The following is an 18,779-nucleotide window of genomic DNA, read 5'->3' on the forward strand; positions in this document are numbered from 1 at the left end:
CAAGACCTTGGGGTTGGGAAATATTCTCTCTTGAAGTGTACCCCTCTGCTACGACACCCCAAGTTCCATGATGTTCTCTCCTGTCCTATGGGCTGGCAAAGAGGACTCCATCAACTCCCCAAGACAACTTCTCCGGAATCATCTACCTTCCATGTGTGCATTAGGGAAGCCATTTCCCCAGCAGTAACACAGAAGTGCATGCCTGCTGCCGATCAGATACGAAAGCCTCCTGCATGATTTTGTAGGGAGGTTCTGATAAAAAAAACTAGCTCCAAAGTGGAAAAAAAAACAAAACCTAGAACATTTACATAAACCACACCATTTCAACTGAGTTTATAATAGCTTCCTGGTAGTTTAATCAGGACAGGTAAGAACAGACTGTCAGACAAATCGTCATTTGTAGGCCCCTAGTGAGCATGGGCCATTTTCCACCTGTCCAGACAAATAAACAGGCCGCCTTGAGTTATGAACAGGTGGGCCCTGTGGCGCCAGAGACTGGGTCATTAGCGTGCGTGAACAAGACAGAGCAGGACGCCTGGGAAAGATCTCTTGGCATCTTGGCCTGCCCAGAACCTTCAGGCCACAAGCATGCTTCTTACCCACTGGCTACTCACCTGGTGGCATGAAAAAGGAACACCTATTTGAAATAAAGCAGGAGAAAGGAAAGGAAAGGGAGAGCAGCTGTCCACAAAAACACAGAGCTGAGGTTGGAGTTGGCACAAAACCAGGATCCAGAAAAGAGCTCTGTGTCATTGCTAAGGGTCACGAGATTCCAAAGGAAAGCCCAAATGAGGAGCAGATTAATGAATTGTTCTCCTACAGTCTTAAATAATAAAATGCCTGTCCCTTAACGGTCTGGCCAGGTAATTACTTAGCTACCATTCCGACCACACAGCATATTCCTAAACAAATTAAACTTCTCTGGGGTCTATTCATTTCAAGGAGGGAAAAACACAGAAACATACTTGTCTTATGAGTATATAATGAAGCCAGCTTGTTTTGCTATACTTCACTGGACTCCAGAGATGCCGAGGGATGAAGGATTCAACAGCAGGTCTTCCGAGCAGATTTACTGAGAAGGTGTGAGGACACATCAGAGGCATCAAAACACGTGGAATCTTGACCTGAAACTTACGTAGGCTTGGATGCGCTACCCATCTGTCTGCCAGGCGGTGATGATGACAGTGCCTGGGCATGGCTGACTGAGCTCTATCCCCCATCCACACCTCCTGCCACCCACCCCCAGCTAGACACACCAGATGTAATATAGCTCACCATCAGAAAGAACACAGCACCTACACACACACCCTCTTCACACATGCATGCTTGTATGTACAAAAGACAATCTACATCAGTGGTCTAAGAAATTCCTCCTACACCCACATCCTTAGTCCATCCAGGCCCACAGACTGCCTGAGGCCACCAGCATCTCACTAATTGGCTGGAGCCTGTTTGGAACCAGTGAGCTTGGCTCCTAAGAGGAAGTACTTAAGATTCATCACGCCATCAGCCTGTAAGATGCCTTTTAAGGTGCCAGCACCATTTCTGTGTTCCAAACACTGATGCTGATACCCACACTCCCTTGCCCCGATTCCCTGAACATCTAGTCACCACCTTCATCACATAGATCTCCTGTTTTCTAGTTTCCTGACTATCTTCCAGTCAAAATAATTTTGAATTTCCTTCCCCTCGCTTTAGAATCCTGGTTTCTAAAATTTTATTTATGCTCCAACCATCTGATGCACCCAGGGACAGTGACCTAGAACACACCCCCCCACACACACCAGAACCACCCAATGACCCTCATCCAGGATGACAAGGGCAGTGATCAGGTTCGTAAATTTGTAGAAATTCAGCTTTCATTTTAGTTCCATAGCTGAAAAAGAGTGTGTGTGTCCACACACACATGTATATACATACATAATATGGTTATCTGCTTGTTTGAAAGTCCCCCAAAGCTGTTTAATGGGAAAAAAATCAGGGGGAGAAACAAGATGAGAAAAGCAGCAGATGGCAATAGTGGCGAAGGAGAAAGGATATTAAAAGTCATGTAATCAGGTATATGTGTAAGACAAAGCAAGTGTAGAATGGAATTTTAAGTCTCCCATACAGGAGAAATTGCAGAAGCAGCAGCTCCGTATCTCTGCTGGAATCCTGCCCTGGCCCACGCCTACATACGTGCTCTTAACCTCCTCACAGAGGGGTCTTCCCCGGCTGCCCAACCTCAACTATGCTCTCTCTGTGTCTCTTCTCAACTTTCTGTTTCTCAATAGCACTCTTACTGCCAACTAGCACACTCTGTATTTTACTCATAGTTTTATTTCTTTTTCCTTTCTGGCTTTCTAGAACATCAATTCTAGGAGGCAGGGAATTTTGTCTGTTTTGTTCACTGCACGTCCCCATGCTTAGGATAAATAGTGCCTGGGACACAGTAGACATTCAAGTTGGATGAATGAGTAGTTATAAAAATATAGCTCATTTTTAAATTACATGAAAATATCTCTACTTCTTTCTTAAACACAATTTCTTAGAATGATCTAAGATAAGCTACTATTCCTTAAATGACATAAAATCACCCAGTCTGTATCCTACTGATGCCATTACTAGAAAAGGGGCGAGAAACCAAACCTGAACCAAAATATATAAAGGATGCCCCAAAATTGTTTTTGTAATTCTCAACATTTGTATGCACTGCAATAAAGATCAAATTCTTATCATATAGTCACGGTCACCCAAGCTTTTGGTTTGGTTTTTTTTTTTTTTTTAAATGTAGTAAAACAAAAAAGGAGAAAAGGGAAATTCTCTTCATGTTAGCAATTTCAGAAATGCCACTAAGTGCCTACATGGTACTTGGTGGTACCTGTCTTGATGTAGTTAAATGGAACCAGACTGTTTTTGAAAGGTCTGGGGGCAGACTGTGGATGGTGGCGAATGGGTGAAGAGATGAACTAACACCCCAAGTGGGAAAATGCTCTGTAGATTATAAAAATGGGTAAACAGTGGTAAAAATGTTGAGAAGAGAAAATAAAAGTCCTTTCGGTAGACAAGAGTAAGATGGAAAAAGCTACTAGAAAAGCCTCTTCTTGACTTCACAAGTAAATACAAGATGAAAAGAAAGAGATAGGAAAGAACATAGAAGAAAAGGGATGCGCAAAGGGGAAAATAAGAGATAAAGAGAAACAGGATGAGTAAGGAGGAAAAGCAGCACTGAGAAAACATGGAAATGAAGAGAGAAGAGAGAAAAAGGTAGGGCCCCCAGGCTCAGTAGTGAGACATGAAGTGGCAGCAGCCAGGAGGGACCGGCTCAGGCCAGGTCCCAGGGACCCTGCACATTCCAGCAAGCTGTCCAGAGAGAGGCATGATGTCATCAAGAAGCCACCCAGAGAGGCTCAGCCTGCACTGGGGTGGGATCGAGGTGCCAGTCCTCTCACGGGGCAACCGCAGAGCCAGGACTAACTTTAGCTTATTCAGAACAGCGTGGTATTTCTTCTATGAGCAGCAAGGTCATGGAGAGACACACAGACACAGAACTTTGATCTACTAACAAAACAGATTCATCAGATAGAAAGACCAAAACTGTTTTTTCAGGACTGCCTGCAGAATAAAAGTGAGATTGGGCCTCCCCAGTGGCGCAGCGGTTGAGCGCTGGGTTGCGAAACTGCGCGCGGCCTCTGCGGCGCCGGTTCGATCCCCGGCTGCTCCCCGGCCACTGGAGGAGGGTCCCACATGGCGCGCAGACCTCTCCTGCCGCCCGCTGCTCCCCTCAGCAGTGTATTTCGGTCCTTCTGCCTGCTCTGCTCCCCGCTCTGGCTCTGGTGAATTCTCTCACCCTCCCGCACTTCTGACTGTACCCAATGCATGTATAAACAAAAACAAACAAAACCAGCAAAACAATAAATAAAGCATGCCTCTATTAAAAAAAAAAAAAAAAAAAAAAAAAAAAAAAAAAAAAAAAAAACCTATCATTTAAAAAAAAAAAAAAAAAAAAAAAAAAAGAATAAAAGTGAGATTACTTTTAAAACAAGGGGGAAAATAATCAATCTTACTAGATCACTTAAAACCTTGGGAAATTTACAGGTTCTGGGAAAAAAGATGTGACTTCTGTGTGTATATCAGAAAGCAACTTAAACAGACACTCTAGGCTCCAACTTGTCGCCTGAGGTAGGAGTGTTACATTCTTAAAGTGGGACAATTTTGCTTAGCCAAAAAGGACTACACAGCAGGCCTGTTTGCATAATAAAGAACAATACACAATGCAGAACAGGGTGGGGAAAGTTTAGCCACATGGAAACATGTGGAACCTCAAGCCCAAATCTCTGTATTTCACATCTAAGTTATTTGTGCACACCCAACCCTCAAGGGTTAAAAGCAGCCAAAGCCTCTGTGGAGTTGAACCAATCGGCTTCTCTCTTGATGACATCATGCCTCCAACTGGACAGCTTGCTGGAAAGGGAGAGGTGTCTGGGACCTGGACGGGTGCCCTCCCCCACCACTTCACGTCTCCTCCAGGGATTCAAGAGCCAAGGGTCCCCTCAGCTACCATTTCAGATCAAACCGGGACATTCCCCAAATCCCTGACCAGAAATCATTCTCCATCTGTACAAAATGCATACAAAGCATGTCCCTGCAATTCACCCATTTGCCACTTGTTTAATATTTATGAAAGCTGATTACAAAACACACATTTATCACTTAAGTCTTTAGCCAAGTTTTAAATGACTCAAACGTCTATGCTAAGCAGACAAGCAGCCTTCTGTGGCTTTCTTTCTCAGAAGCTTCAATCCCATTCAAAGGCAGGTACGTCAGAGACTCAGCTGACCCCACAGACTTTTTATACATTTAAACTGCAATCTGACCAGAAAGCTATTTTTGTTCTTCTTACGAGGTACTTATTTCAGATGTTAATTGCTGGTGTGTGTGTACCCGTGGGTGCCTCATAGAGTGCGGGGACAGAGGATGAAAACACATCTTGGAGATTCTGATTTAGGAGCACAGCGGAAATGCTGTCCACACTGCCAACGGTGGAAAGGAGAACAGGTTTCTTCCCTGTAGTGGAAGTGGGAAAGGCTTCAAGTTAAATGATGAATGTCTCCTGCTTCCTAGTGCCCTGAATATCGACGCCTCTAGTTCATCTGCAGATGAAGATTAATTTATAATTTCCATGCAACAGCCATGTTTACTGCTCCAGTGCACAGTCATCTCTGCTGGCTTAGTGTTGATAGAAACTGAAAAATAGAAGCTAAAAAATGTCTGTATCACTGAGTCCCCAACAGGGAGAGGAATAAGGGAGAGAGGCACAGGCAGGCGCCCAAGCCCGAAGGGCCACCGGGAGGAACTGTCACCAGAATCCGGAAAGAACAGCTAATTGGGAGAGGGTGGTACTAATAAAGCCCGTGAAAGTCCATCTCCTCAGCACACAGGCAGGTGGAAAGAGCAGGGAAGGCACCCGAAGGCAGACAGAACATGCCCGGCACAGGCTCAAGTGCAGCAAAGTTTCAACAACAAACTAATAACTAACCTTACGAGACAGGCATATAACAAAATCTAAGGCTTTTAGAAGGAAGATCTGAATCCAGATCTTACTGATGTCACTGTAAGATGCCACAACATGCAGCAATTAGGTAAGAAAAGGAAACTATAAATTGGTAAATACAGTAAGACCTCAAATTTGGCTAGAAATCAATTGTTAACAGAGATTAACTGTGTGTAGAGAGATGGAGGTGATTTTTCCTTTTCTTATCTATACATTTTGAAGGTTATATTTATGTACAGTTTCTTAGTTTAATCTATATTGTGCATCAGGGACCATTAAGAAAACAAATAGTACTTTGACTTGAGAGCACAGAAAATAGCTACTGAAACCTGGATTTAGATATGTTCTTAGGCTGAGCGCTTTAAAAAGCAAACTCTATCACCTCTTTGTTACCAAAAATAGAACAGAAAACAGGGAGAATTTAAGTGTTACTAGTAGATACGATCTCAGAGGTTTAACCAACTATGCTAAGTTTCAGCAGTCCTCCTGTCTGCGGTAATCAACAAGGGCCCCATTCACCATCTGTGAGGAGCAGATGACTCCCAAATCTATCAGCTCCATGTGCTCCCCAGCAACATAACATCATCCCAACCAACCAGCCGATCAGTAGCCACTGCTGGCCATGATTAGAAGAATGCATTTGAATTATAAACAGTAGAGAGGGCTGTGGATTTCTTTGCAAAGTCTCCTCTCAGGGAGTAAGGCAGAAAGGCTCATTAATTTCTCAGAGAACAATGGGGGGCACCAACCCTTCTTTCCCAGGCAAGCATCTCTTCCTTCTTTGGGGTGGGGCAGAGTAGAGTTGCACAGGAGGTCAAGGGTGGAGGGGCTTAAATACCACTGCTTCCCAGTTACTCCGCCACCACCAGGCCACCCCCCAAAAGCTCTACCTTTCTTCAGGTGTGAGGCACTCCAGGTTTCAGCTCCTTTTCTCCTACTCTCCAGGCACATTAATATTAATATTTACCATCTATAGAACCTTATCCATATTAGGAACTGTGCGAGGTACTTAAACATGTGTCTGGCTGGAAAAACAACACTGAAACACAGATGGGACTGCCCGTTTCACGAGTGAGGTTATAACAACACCCATGCTTCCTGAGGTCACCCATGCTTCAAAGTAGAGGAGATGGTGGAGCTGGGGCTCAATGTTGGATCTGCTGACTCCAGAGTCTGAGAGCATTAGCCCTATCTACTACCCCGTGCTGCCTCAGGCACAACTAGCTCTGTGTGGAGATCACAGCTACCTGGGCCTCCAGGACCCTCCTTTCCCTCCCAGGCCCCACAGGGAGCAGCTGAGCTGGACCCAAGATCCTTCAGAGCAGCCTTCCCTACCTCCTGCAGATTTAATGACAAAAATATAAAAATCATCAGGCATAAGATAAGGGAAAGCAGGCACTGTCACGAGCAGGGTGGGGCAGCCATTAACTAATGTCCTGCTCTAGAAAAGTCTGCCAAGCCCTGGGTTTAGGGCCAAGGTCTGGGAAACACTTCTGAAGTTTCTCCTTAGATAGAGATGTCTACAAAAACTGAGTATAATGACTCAGAAGCAATGTTGAAGGGCCATACATGTTTACTATACAAGTAAAGCCCCATCTCTGATTTCTTTCCAATAAAATCTCAGTTGCCTTTAGGTTTTTCAAATTTAAAGTGGAACAGCGCTTCTAGGTGTTCAGCCACACTGTAGCCCTAGATGCCAGCCCTCAAACAACCCCTGGGTTCACTGTACCCAATACAATCTCTACCTGCAAGGGAAATAGCATAAGAACCTCCTGTCATTGAGAGGTCAAGCAACAACCAGTTTTTTGGAACGCAAACAGTCAAACCTCAACCAAGCCAGGTTGTGCCCTGGTGATTTCACAGTTCTCCTCCATGGAACTGTGTGAGGTACTTAAACATATGTTTAACGAAATGGTGGAATCCATAAGACTCCCTGACAACGATGCCGGTTAACGGGGCATTAACATCCTGTGCAGAACAGTCTACCCTGACCCCTGGGTGGAGGGTATGCTCAGGAGATGAGCCATAAAGACGAGCTACCTCCTTAGAGAGGTAAAGCTATCTTTCAGCACATTTGAGTATTTGAGATACTGCCTTGATACCAAGTCAAATACTCTTCAGTCTCACGTTCAAGACGCTCCAACTAGGCCTCCCCGGTGGCGCAGCGGTTGAACGCTGGGTTGTGAAGCTGCCCACGGCCTCTGCAGCGCCGGTTTGATCCCCAGCTGCTCTCCGGCCACAGGAGGAGGGTCCCACATGGCGCACAGACCTCTCCTGCCGCCCGCTGCTCCCCTCAGCAGTGTACCTTGGTCCTTCTGCCTGCTCTGCTCCCTGCTCTGGCTCTGGTGAATTCTCTCACCCTCCTGCGCTTCTGTACCCAGTGCTTATATAAATAAATAAATAAAAATAAATCTTAAAATAAATAAATTAAGAAAAAAAAAAAAAAAAAGACGCGCCGACTATCTGGTCCCACTCTCACTACTACCTTTATTTCTTCTTGGCTATGCAAACTGCACAAAATGACATAAACATTCCCAACTCCAAGCCCTCAACATGCTGTTCTCTCCACTTTCAATGCCCCTTCTACATCGCACTAGTTTCAATCTGGCTCTAATGATGAGAACGCTTGGTGCATGAGTTTCACGTCAAATTCCACTCCTCTGTGATCTTTCTGGAAACCCTCGCTACCCTCTCCTACCTCCACCTACCCCATTCCCACTGATGCTTTTTTCTGTTGACCGCTCTAGCCATTCAGAGAACACTACACTTCTCATCTTAAATGGCCTTACCCTTTAACTAACTGACTGCAAGTTAGTAAAGCTCTGTTTTGAAAAACAAAGGCAGAGCTCACCTTCCTACAAATACACATATTCTTGTGTGCAAGCTCTTCAGAGTCAGGTGCCCTCACCGACAGTGATTTTCCTCAAGAGGCCTGGCATCTAGCACAGGCCCACAAGTTTCAGTTTACTCAACAGTGAAAACCTGCTCTTGCACAGGAGTCCTCTGTCCCTGACTAAACAAAGTCCTAAACCTCATCCTAGCTGGAGATAAGAGTGCTAAAGGAATTGCCCCCGCCCTGTTCCCACACTGGAAATGGGATTAGCTCTGGTTTATATAACGCTGCAGCTGCAGTCTACCAGGGGCGTAGGGCATCCAGTCCACAGATTGTTCAAATGCACACGCCAGCTGCACTGTTCCCTCCTCTTGGAGAGCTAAATTCATCTCTTGAAAATGTTCCTGGGAGATAGACCCCCCCCCCCCCCCCCCCGTCCACTTCAAAGGCAGCTTTCTCCCAGCAAGAAGCTTTGAGGGGAGCACTTCAGCATTCCCCGGGTGCTTACCAATCCTCGAGAAACACATTCTTCTGACTAGTAAGACATGTCACAGGTCACTGAAAAATATTCGGGTAAATATTTCCAACTACTCTATAACAATGGTTATGAAAGAAACCTGGGCCTCGGACTCCACATGTTTTCTCAGCACCGATCGGATCTCTCTTTGTTTCCTGACCCACCTAACCCTCCACCTCACCAAGCCGGGAATCTGGGGTGGGTAGGATGCTTCTGCTGGGAGAGGCATCTGGTCATCAGAGGAACGCAGGAAGAATAATCAGGAGCAAGGAACAGAAAAACTCCCTCCTAGCCCCTTTCAGTGGCTTCTCCCAAAGCCCCTCCACCTTCTGGCTAAGCCTGCATCTTCACACTTCCCCCTGAAGGCTCGTGGCAAGGACGCCAGGCTCTTCTTAACCATCTCCAACATGAGCATGACTCTCTCAATGGAACCGATGGGATCCAAATATTTTCAAGCAGCATGTCATTTCTAGGAATTGCCTTTCCCTCAGTCCTACACGGTGGGGCCTCCACCCTTCAGTTTAACTGTGACTGGACCTGTCCTCTGCTATCCAGACAGTGAGGTCCCCTGCCTGGCAACTTGGGACTTGAATCCCCTCACAGTTACAGAAACACCCTGTTCACAGCGTGAAGGAACCAGGGCAGCTCCGGCCCACATCCTGGTCCCAGGAGTTGGCACGCAGGGGAGCTGTGGGGGGCTGCGGCCAGCCCAGCTCCTGTGACGTCAGGAGGCCTTACCTCATCCCACTCTGAGGCGAAGGAAGGAGATTTCTCTAGCCTCTTCTTCCCGATGCTGCAGTTGGACAAGGACTCGCTCCGGCTCCCCATTGTAGCGTCCTCCGTGGGTGAGCAGGTCAGGAGATCAGAGTCAGACTTGGACAAGCTGCGGCTGAGTTTGAGTTCAGCTTTGGGTTTGTTGGTGGGAGGGGCTCGGCTTCTGGCCCCGCTCCGCTCTCCTTCCTCGGCACCACCAGGATGTGCAGATGCTGTGTGAGTCAAAGTTTCGGGGTGCGACTGGCTGTTGGTGGGGGGCAGGCCTGCTGGGTAGTCCACTCTCGTACTCTGGTCCAGGACACTGGGCAGGGAGGCTCCAGTAGTATGCAGACCCGGTTCCTCCAGCTGCATGCTGGCCTCGTGGCAGGCGCCCTGCCCAGCAGACCCTTCTGGATGGCTCTGGCCAGTGGCAGAGAGCAACTGGAAAGGGTCCTGCCCCACTTCACACACCGGGGAGGAGCCGTGGAGGAGACCTGAGAACTGCTCTGGGACCTGCCCGTCCTGCCCCTCCGCAGAGTCCTGGCTCCGGCTGCTGCTGTTCCGCCTGTGGTCTTGGAGTGGATGGAGAGACAGAGAAATAAAAAATTAAACGTGGCAAAATCAACAAAGTTCCAATGCAGTGAGCATTCCGCAGGGCAGAGGAATTCAAACACGGAGGCAAGGAGAGAGAAGCTGATGGGCTGGGGGAGAGGGCAGAGGGAGACAAGAAGAGAGAGGAAGGAAGAAAACAGTTTAGTATTGTTCTTAATGTTCAATTTGGACCCAAAGTCAGAGCATTTATGAAATTCCAAACACTGGTCTGATTAATGTTATCTGGCAGCATTCCCTGTTGTTAGATTTCTGTTAACATTAATGAGGATACCTTGCTATATAAGGTGAGAAGAAGTGCTAGCTATATCCTACAGAAAAGACTCAAGAGGAGAGAGTGAGTGAAAGCGAAGTAAAAGTGAGAGAGAAAGCGGTGCACGCCAGCTAGCAAGCATGAGCAAGCGAGACTCACTCCTGGAACATCTGATACATTTCCATAAAGGCCAAAGTGTTATTTAGAGCCACCCGCCCTCCCTTCCTCTGGCAAGCAGCAACAGAGGGGAAAAAAAGAAACGGAGGTCATGATCCACAACCTGCAACTTCTGGAATTCCTTAACTGAAATTGCAAAACAAAACAAAACAAAAAAAACCCGGCAGAGGATTAACTGCTGCTTCCTTCCTCAGAGGGGGGCTATTCAGAGTTCCACACCTCATCCTTCCTTCCTCTGGGAGCACAGACTTTTTTGGGGGGGAGGGGGGTTGCACTTCTCTGCTTCCAAAGCCTCCCAGCTGCTCTTATTTGTTTAAGTTTAACCTTAGTTGATCCACTGAAAACAAAATGGTCTTAATTTGTCAAGGCCAAGAGACATTTACAGTTCTCTTAAGACTTCCGAACATCCCAGTAATCTGACACGACGAGCTCATGAGGCCAACTACTATTGTATCCTCACCCAAGATATCAAATACCTCTGCCCTGAAGTAGCATAAATAATTGAGTAAATCAGAGTCCCACATCAGCATCACACTGGGACACCCCAGGGGCTTGCCCTGCATGAACTCAGACCCATTAGAGATTTCAACCCACATCATGGGGTAGATAACAACTCTGTGTCCAGTACTTGTTCACATTCCACAGCTAACATTCAACTTACTGTCTCTATAAGTGGAATCTATGGCACACACAGCAATAACTCCCTACCCTGCCAAAGCTCCCAAGAACTGTTCGTGAGAGCAGAGAATCTTAGAACCGAAGACTCAAATTCAACTCCTTTTTGTAGAAGAGGAATCTAAGGCCCTCAGACCTTTAGTGGTTTGTCCAAGGTGGTAGGGGCAAAGTCTTTAACTCAGGCTTCTGAATACCTGGCTCTGGTCCTGGCTGAGCCGCTTTCTAGCTGTGTGGCCTTGTCAGTGATCTCATCTTGCTGGACTCCAGTATCTAAAATAAGCGAGTTGGGCTGCATGGGCCTTAAAATTCCCTTTTATGTTATGATAGTAACGAGACTCCATCTCCACCATACTGTGACAGTAAACTGCCCTTCCCACTCCCGATGTGCACCCTGCCTGGGTGCCTCTCCTAGGACCATCTGCGCAGCCCCCTCTAGACTCCTTCATCAGCTTGCCTATAGCCACAAGGTCCCTTCCTAAAGTTTGGTTAACAACTGAACAGGTAGTTAGGTAAAGAGAGGTGCATTTTAAAAACACAACGCACGATGTCAGTGTCCCACAACACTGGTTTTTTTCCAAGACAGCCTTTAGGGAAATCCCAAACAAACAACTAGTCTTAAGCAAGCATGGCCCTCTGAGATCTCAGCAGGGCATGGCTCCATTCACCCCACCTCTCAAGAAGAGTGGTTCATTCTCCAGTGTCTGTTCAGTTTTTGGCAAGTCTGTCAGTGTTGCAGAGGGGGCAGCCAATTAGCTCCACTTTATGGTTCTGATTACTTGTCCACAGGAGCCCAGACATAAGAACTTTGGTATCTATCTCCTCTACATTAACTGCTTCAGGATTTTCATAACCCTAACTCACAAATTCTAGAACTGGAAGGTAAGGTCCAGAGCACTGAACAAGCACTGAACAACTTGGATCATTTCTCCAGGTAAGGAGAAAATTCTGTGTATGTCAGAGTTACATACAGCTTAGCTCAGGCCCCAGGAAACCCTGACTTCAGGGCAGTGAATAGCAGTGAATACCACATATGACAACTGGCAGCCTAAACAAAGCTGCCCTGGGGCACTGCATGTGCAGACACAGAGTTGATGACACACACAACCATCTAATGGTGGTTTAGGCCAGTAGCACTCCCCAGCACAGACTGATGGGGACAGTCAACCAGGTTGTAAATTATGCCACCTTTAGGACTGTAGCTAATGACCAACTTCCTAAAGATCCTGGACCAGGTGTAATGTCCCTCTAATTAAGTATGATTACAAAAAGGATTTTTGTAAGAGAAGCACAGGTTTCTATTTCTCTACATTAGTTTCTAGCTTCTTATTTGACAATCGGGGGTGGGAAATGAGTGGGGAGTTCAACAATAAAAGAAAAACACCATAGTCCAGAATTGGGAGCCAGCCTGGCTCATGCTGCCTGGGTGGACCTCAGAAGCAGGCTACAGAGAATGTTCTGAATGCTGCTGTGGGAGCTGACAATGAAGGCCCTGTCAAACAGCCACCCATTCATGCCAGCCATCAATGAAGAAAGAGAGACAGATGCCAAGAACGCAATACCAGACAGATGCCAGGGGGAAGGAAGTGGGCAGAAAGAAGGAATGGAAACTTATGGAAGAAGGAAATATGTGAGGAAGAATTATTTCTGAGGGTCATAATCACATTACAGAAACCAAAACCCACCAATATTTTATGGAATATAAGAAATCATAGAAAGGGACTCTTAAAATTACACAACTTATCCTGGCAATGCCTAAGAAAGACACTCTGGTTTTTTAAAAGCATGCCAAGCTCTAACAACCTTAATAAGTTGGTGCTTTCTTTTTCCCATAAAAAAAACTATACCTGTGGTTAAGCTAGATGGGCTGGCAAACCAACGGATGGGAACAGATCTACTCAACGGTCCCTTACTTCCACTTCCATAAAGTCAGGATAATATTAGGTCTCTTAGGAACGAGGTGTTAACAATATAATGTAATAATCCAGAGCCAGAACTTGAGCAAATTACTTAACTTCGCTGTGTGCAGTACTTCCATCTATAATTTTGGGATGATCTTAATAGTTATTTATTTCATAGGGTTGTTGTGAGAATTAAATTATATGTTTTCAGAACCATGCCTGACACATGCCAGATCTCGACAGAGGTAAATAATTGTTATTATTCTTTGCACAGGATCCATTACAACATACTCTGCTTGCAGATGAGAGCAACTACTCCTCTGTTCCTCACAGGTTGGTAACAAAGATCAAAGACAACGTACACCACAAGCACAAACATGCATTGCCTTCACCATCCTTACAACTCTCAAAAGCAGAAGGAACGGACAGAAGGTAATATGGTGAGAGGGCTGAGGTGGGAGATGGGAGAGGTCCAAGACCTGTCCTGTACCCACCATCCCATTGATTACATGAACAAAAGGTCTGTCTTTTGGGGACACTCAGGAAATATAAAGAGGAAGATACCAAGTCTGTGCAATGGGCTTGCTAGCTATTGGGAGAGACAAGCATAACAGGAATAACTATAATCTAAGCAAACATTAATAGATATTTTAAGTATTAACCAGATGCACAGAGAAAAGATGCACAGAAATAAAAGTGTGATTACTCTGAACCAAGCTGTTTCTCAGAAGAGGTAGCTTTGGAGTGGGCACTGAAAGAGAAGTAAGACCCTAGCAGGTATAAAGAGAAGAGGAAATGATCAGAAAAAGCAGAGACACGAATCTCACACCCAGGGACTCCTGACTCATGGAAGAGAACTCTCAGGCCCGAGGCCTTCCTTCAGATGGGAATTGTGTTACCAGAGCAGAACTACAGAGGTTTCCAACACCCCTCCTCACAACCTGCCCTTCTAAGAGAGAAACAAGGAGAAACAGGACACAGAGAGGGCTGTTTCCTATTCTTCCCATACATCAAGGCCAGCTGCTCTACCGAATAGGACACACCAGCATGCTAATTCCCAGTCCCTTCAACTTTCAATCTTTATTCATTCTGGGTGCTCATTTGCCTTTTACCTTGTGAGCTGTTGAAGCAAGGGGTCTTCTGGGCTGCATTTTAATTACTATGATGATCCATGGGGATCTCAAGGACTTTTGAATAATAACAATTTAACATTTACACATTTTCAGTCATCCATGCCCATTTAAATTGGTGTTGAAGAACATGAGAAGTTGCTAAGGCAAATCAATTCTTAGACCCAAGAAGGCTGGGTAACCCCATTTTCCCAGACTGTTCTGCTTCTTTTGATCTGCTAAGATCGGGAACCTCTAATGGACCTCCCTGGTGGCCTAGGAGTTAAGTCTCAGCGCTATCACCACCACAGCCTGAGTTCAATCCTCGTCTAGGGAGCTAACCCACATGGCGCAGCAGACCTCTCCTGTCCAGCCTGCTGCTCCCCTCAGGAGTATATTTCAGTAGATCCACCTGTTCTGCTCCCCACTCTGTCTCTGGTGAATCCTCTCACCCCCTGCACCTCTGTCCCAAACCCCAGTTCTTTTACGCAAAAATAAGTAATATCTGGTGAATCCTCTCATCCCTACCCCCTGCCCCACACCTCTGGCCTATACCCCAGTACTTCTATGTAAAACACCAAAAACAAATAATAAAAAAAAAAATAGACTGGGAACCTCTAATTGCCTAGTCACAGCGGTGAGGCAGAAACCATATGTGTCCAAAGAGAACACCTGAGGATATGACTGCTTCTGGAAAGTCACCATGCTTTCCCCAAAAGGAAGGCACTGACTAGATTATACAGACATTTGCTGGAGCTAGTGATCTGGTAAGATAAAAAGATCAAGAGTCCATTCCGGCCAATGGCCACCAAAGAAGTAACACAAGATTGGATTGGGATTCAAGAGGCCCAAGTTATATAGTCTTTGTGTGAATTTTCCTTTCTGAACATCTTTAAAATAACTAGTAGGGATGCACTCTCTAGGACTTTAAAATTTAGTATGGTTTGGATCTGTGATTGGATGATCTAAGTTCCCTTCCAGTTCTTTGACATTAAGAACATGAATAGCAGCAGTGTTTTGAATGAAACTGTTTAACCTCATGATTAAAGGGGCCTTGGATTCAGTCAGACTAAGACATAAGGCCCAGCTCTAACACCTAACTCTTCTTCATCTACTAAACAGGGATAAAAATAGCCCCTACTCAGAAGATCTGTCTTGAGATATTCAATGACCTAATCACTGTAAATGAACTGAGCACATAGCTGGCCATAAGAGGCATTCGGTAAGTGGTAGCTGTTATCATTATCATCATTTTCCATTCACAATCATTTCCAAACTGCTCTTCATGCTAACAGTGCACAGAGAAGCTGATTTTCTTTCTCCCCACTCTACAAGGAGACTGGCTTCTTCTAAGTGGTCTGGTAAATGAGGCAAAATAAAATTCAAATGCCAGGAAGTCTTGCAAGTTTGGTTTGGGGTGACATGTAGTGGCACAGTGCAGACTCTTGAGGTCAGGAAACATCTCGGCCTGCAACAGCAGCCATGGTCTTAGGACTCAGGACTGTTCTACCTTGATTTGGTCCTGATTACATCTCTCCCAGTTCCTTAAAGTCCTCCTAAAGAGGCTGTTCACAGCCTGTTATTAGATCTCTGGCCTTCCAAACTCTATTCAATATACCAGCTCTGCCTGGATCAGTTTCCAAGCCACCATGATATTCAACTGTGCCTAATTTAATAGCATACTTGCCATCTCTGTTTCCCTTGATCTTCCAGTTCCAACACTGGGTATTCACAACCATTTGCTTTCTCCTCTCCAGTTGCTGGAATGTTCAGCCCTGTTGAATACTCCAGAAAAAAACTAACTTGATTCCTCTACCATCTTATTTATTCAGTTGGCTTCTGACTGCTATAATGCGTTAGGTACTGGTTATTCTGTGCCAGATGCTGTGCTAAGTCTTTTTAATATTCACAACAACCAACAGGTAAGAATTTGTATACTTACTTTACATGAACAAAATGAAGTTTAACAAGATTAGATAACTTTATCAAGGTCATCAGTCAATAAATGGTAGAGCAAGAATCTAAAAGCAAGGCTGACTACCAGTCCAGTCATTCTTCCATTTATTTCTTGAAAACTATGCTATCGCTGTAAGATTGATTCCTTGTCTCTCCCCCTCTTTTCAGACCGTCATCTTTCTCACAGTGCTTACACTCTTGAAGGATAGTCCTACCAATCTCCTGATAATACTCAGATCAGGAAAATCTTCCAAAATTACTCAGCACCATGTCAAAATTCTGGGACAATTTATTCCCTTCCAAACTGCCCCAGAGAAGTAACTAAATCCTAAATCCATTTAGGATTTACCAGCAGCCTTCTAATTGCCTGATTTTTTCTCTAGTCTTCATCCTTCAAGCTCTTCCTTAGCATTTCACACTGTTTACTGTTTGTCCCCAATACCTGCTTCCCATTCTTCCTCAGTTAAGGGTTTTTTTTTATTAGCTCACAGTCACCTAGAATAAAGCGTTCTTTACCCATCTTCTGGTAGGCAGGTGTAGCCTACCACATGGGTAATGTCACCAAATGGGTTACACATGACCGTATGGGTTATTAGTGAGAATGGTACGGGCAACTTTTGAGAATTGTCTTTAAAGTGCTCTTCTCCTTTCTTCCTTCCTGAGCTGGCAGCTTGAATAGTCATCTTGAACTCAGAAGGAAACAAGGTTCTTGGCCATCATGGACTGCCCCTCTGGCCCTGGACTCCTTACTTCTGGACTTCTATCTTGTTTATATCAGTTATTTTGGGTTTTCTGTTGCTTTTAAGACACTGCAAATTATCCTGGTTATCTTCATGTATTTCTTTCCCCTCAAATGTAGGCCCTCAAATGTGGGCCCTATTCTTGCCCTCTTCAATGTCTCCAGTCTTTCCCTCAGCAACTGGTTATCTTTCATGTTAACATCACCTCGCCCTGGATGACACATGAATTTATATATTTTTTTAAGATTTATTTATTTATGCACACAAGAGCTGGGGTACAGGCCAGAGATGCGGGGGGTGAGAGAATACACCAGAGACACAGTGGGGAACAGAACAGGCAGACTGAGTGAAATACACTGCTGAGGGTGGCAGTGGGCAAGATAGGAGAGATCTGTTGCACCATGTGGGTTGCTCCCTGGCCAGTCGGGATCAAACTCATGCTGCAGAGGCTGTGGATTGCTTCATAGTGTGGTGCTTAACCCCTTGCGCCACCAGGGAGGCCATGAATCTGTATTTCTAACATTTATCTCTCTTCAATATCAGACCCCCATTTCCAAGTGTTTTTGGAGTATCTTCACCTGGATGTTCTCCTGATGCTTGAAACGCCTCACACTTAATATACTCAAAATATGAATGTAACATTTTCCCTAAAATATGTCTCTTTCACAATCCTCAATTTCTCTTAGTTGCACAATATTTTCCCTATTAACAAGACTCAAAACCTCAGAGCCACACTCAATACTCTCTCCTCTCATTCTTACACACTTGGTTTTAAATTACCCTCCTAACACTCTGCCATCCACACACTCCTTCCTATTACTTCTACTCTTCCACTAGTTTGGGCTCTAATTTAAGAAATTCCTTGAAGTCTCTTGACTTTAGAATATCCCTGCCTCCAGTCTCTCCCAGCTACAATGTAAGAATATGCACTTAAAGCATATATCTATCTTATCACCTCATTCAAAAAGCTTCAACAACACTGCACTGTCTTTGGGCTAAAGACTGACCTCTGAGATCCAATGTTCTTTGACCAGTTCTTTTACCAGCCAAACTGTATTACTTAACCATTCTCCAAACATGCTCTTTATCATTGCTCATCATCTTACTGTTGTTTATGCCACTCCCTCTGCCTGGAATGCCCTATCTTACTTCTTTCTCTTATATATCATGTAGAATTCTGTTTGGGGGTTCAGCTTAAATGCCACTTCTTTTTTTGGGGGGTTTGTGCTTTTTATTTTTATTATTATTTCATGCCACTTCTTTCATAAAACCATCCCTGCTCTCTTACACTGACATAATTTATCCCTCTTTTGACCCCCAAAATTTACTTTCATACCACTTTCTATGGTATATTAATATATTTTGCTCTTTTATGATTATTTTAAAATTATTTTTTACTTTTTTATTATTTTATATTATATACGTTTTGCATTATTTTTCATTTTTGTACAATGCATACATTTTCATCTTGATTATAGTCCCGTGAAATTCCTACCACCCAATTCACCCATGAACCATCACCATGGTTCCTTGTGCTCTTCCTACCCTTGTTTTGATCCTATTCCCTTCTCCTCCCCTGCAGAATGTCTCTGGTTTATAGTTGCCTGTTGATGATTTTGATTTTTACTTTATAAAGTTACTTTTTTTTTCCTCCTGATCCCTTAATTTGGATCCTCTACATTCCTCCTATAAGTGAGACCATCTGATATTTTTCTTTTTCTTTCTG

The 18,779-nt window shown here is 44.8% G+C and overlaps 1 protein-coding gene across 4 annotated transcripts in view; it reads right to left on the minus strand.

The window, feature by feature from the left end:
• ANKS1A (ankyrin repeat and sterile alpha motif domain containing 1A) overlaps positions 1 to 18,779 on the minus strand; it is a gene marked incomplete at both ends in the record, with an annotated part of 172,242 nt that overhangs the window by 49,180 nt on the left and 104,283 nt on the right. For all 4 annotated transcript variants that reach the window (XM_084228656.1, XM_084228654.1, XM_084228655.1 and 1 more), the window contains one exon: positions 9,622 to 10,208. In XM_084228656.1, coding sequence (XP_084084782.1) covers positions 9,622 to 10,208 — 587 coding nt within the window. The remainder of the gene's footprint in view (positions 1 to 9,621; positions 10,209 to 18,779) is intronic.

Source organism: Talpa europaea (assembly GCF_964194135.1).
Source record: "Talpa europaea genome assembly, chromosome: 2".
In the NCBI taxonomy this organism is placed as follows: Eukaryota; Metazoa; Chordata; class Mammalia; order Eulipotyphla; family Talpidae; genus Talpa; species Talpa europaea.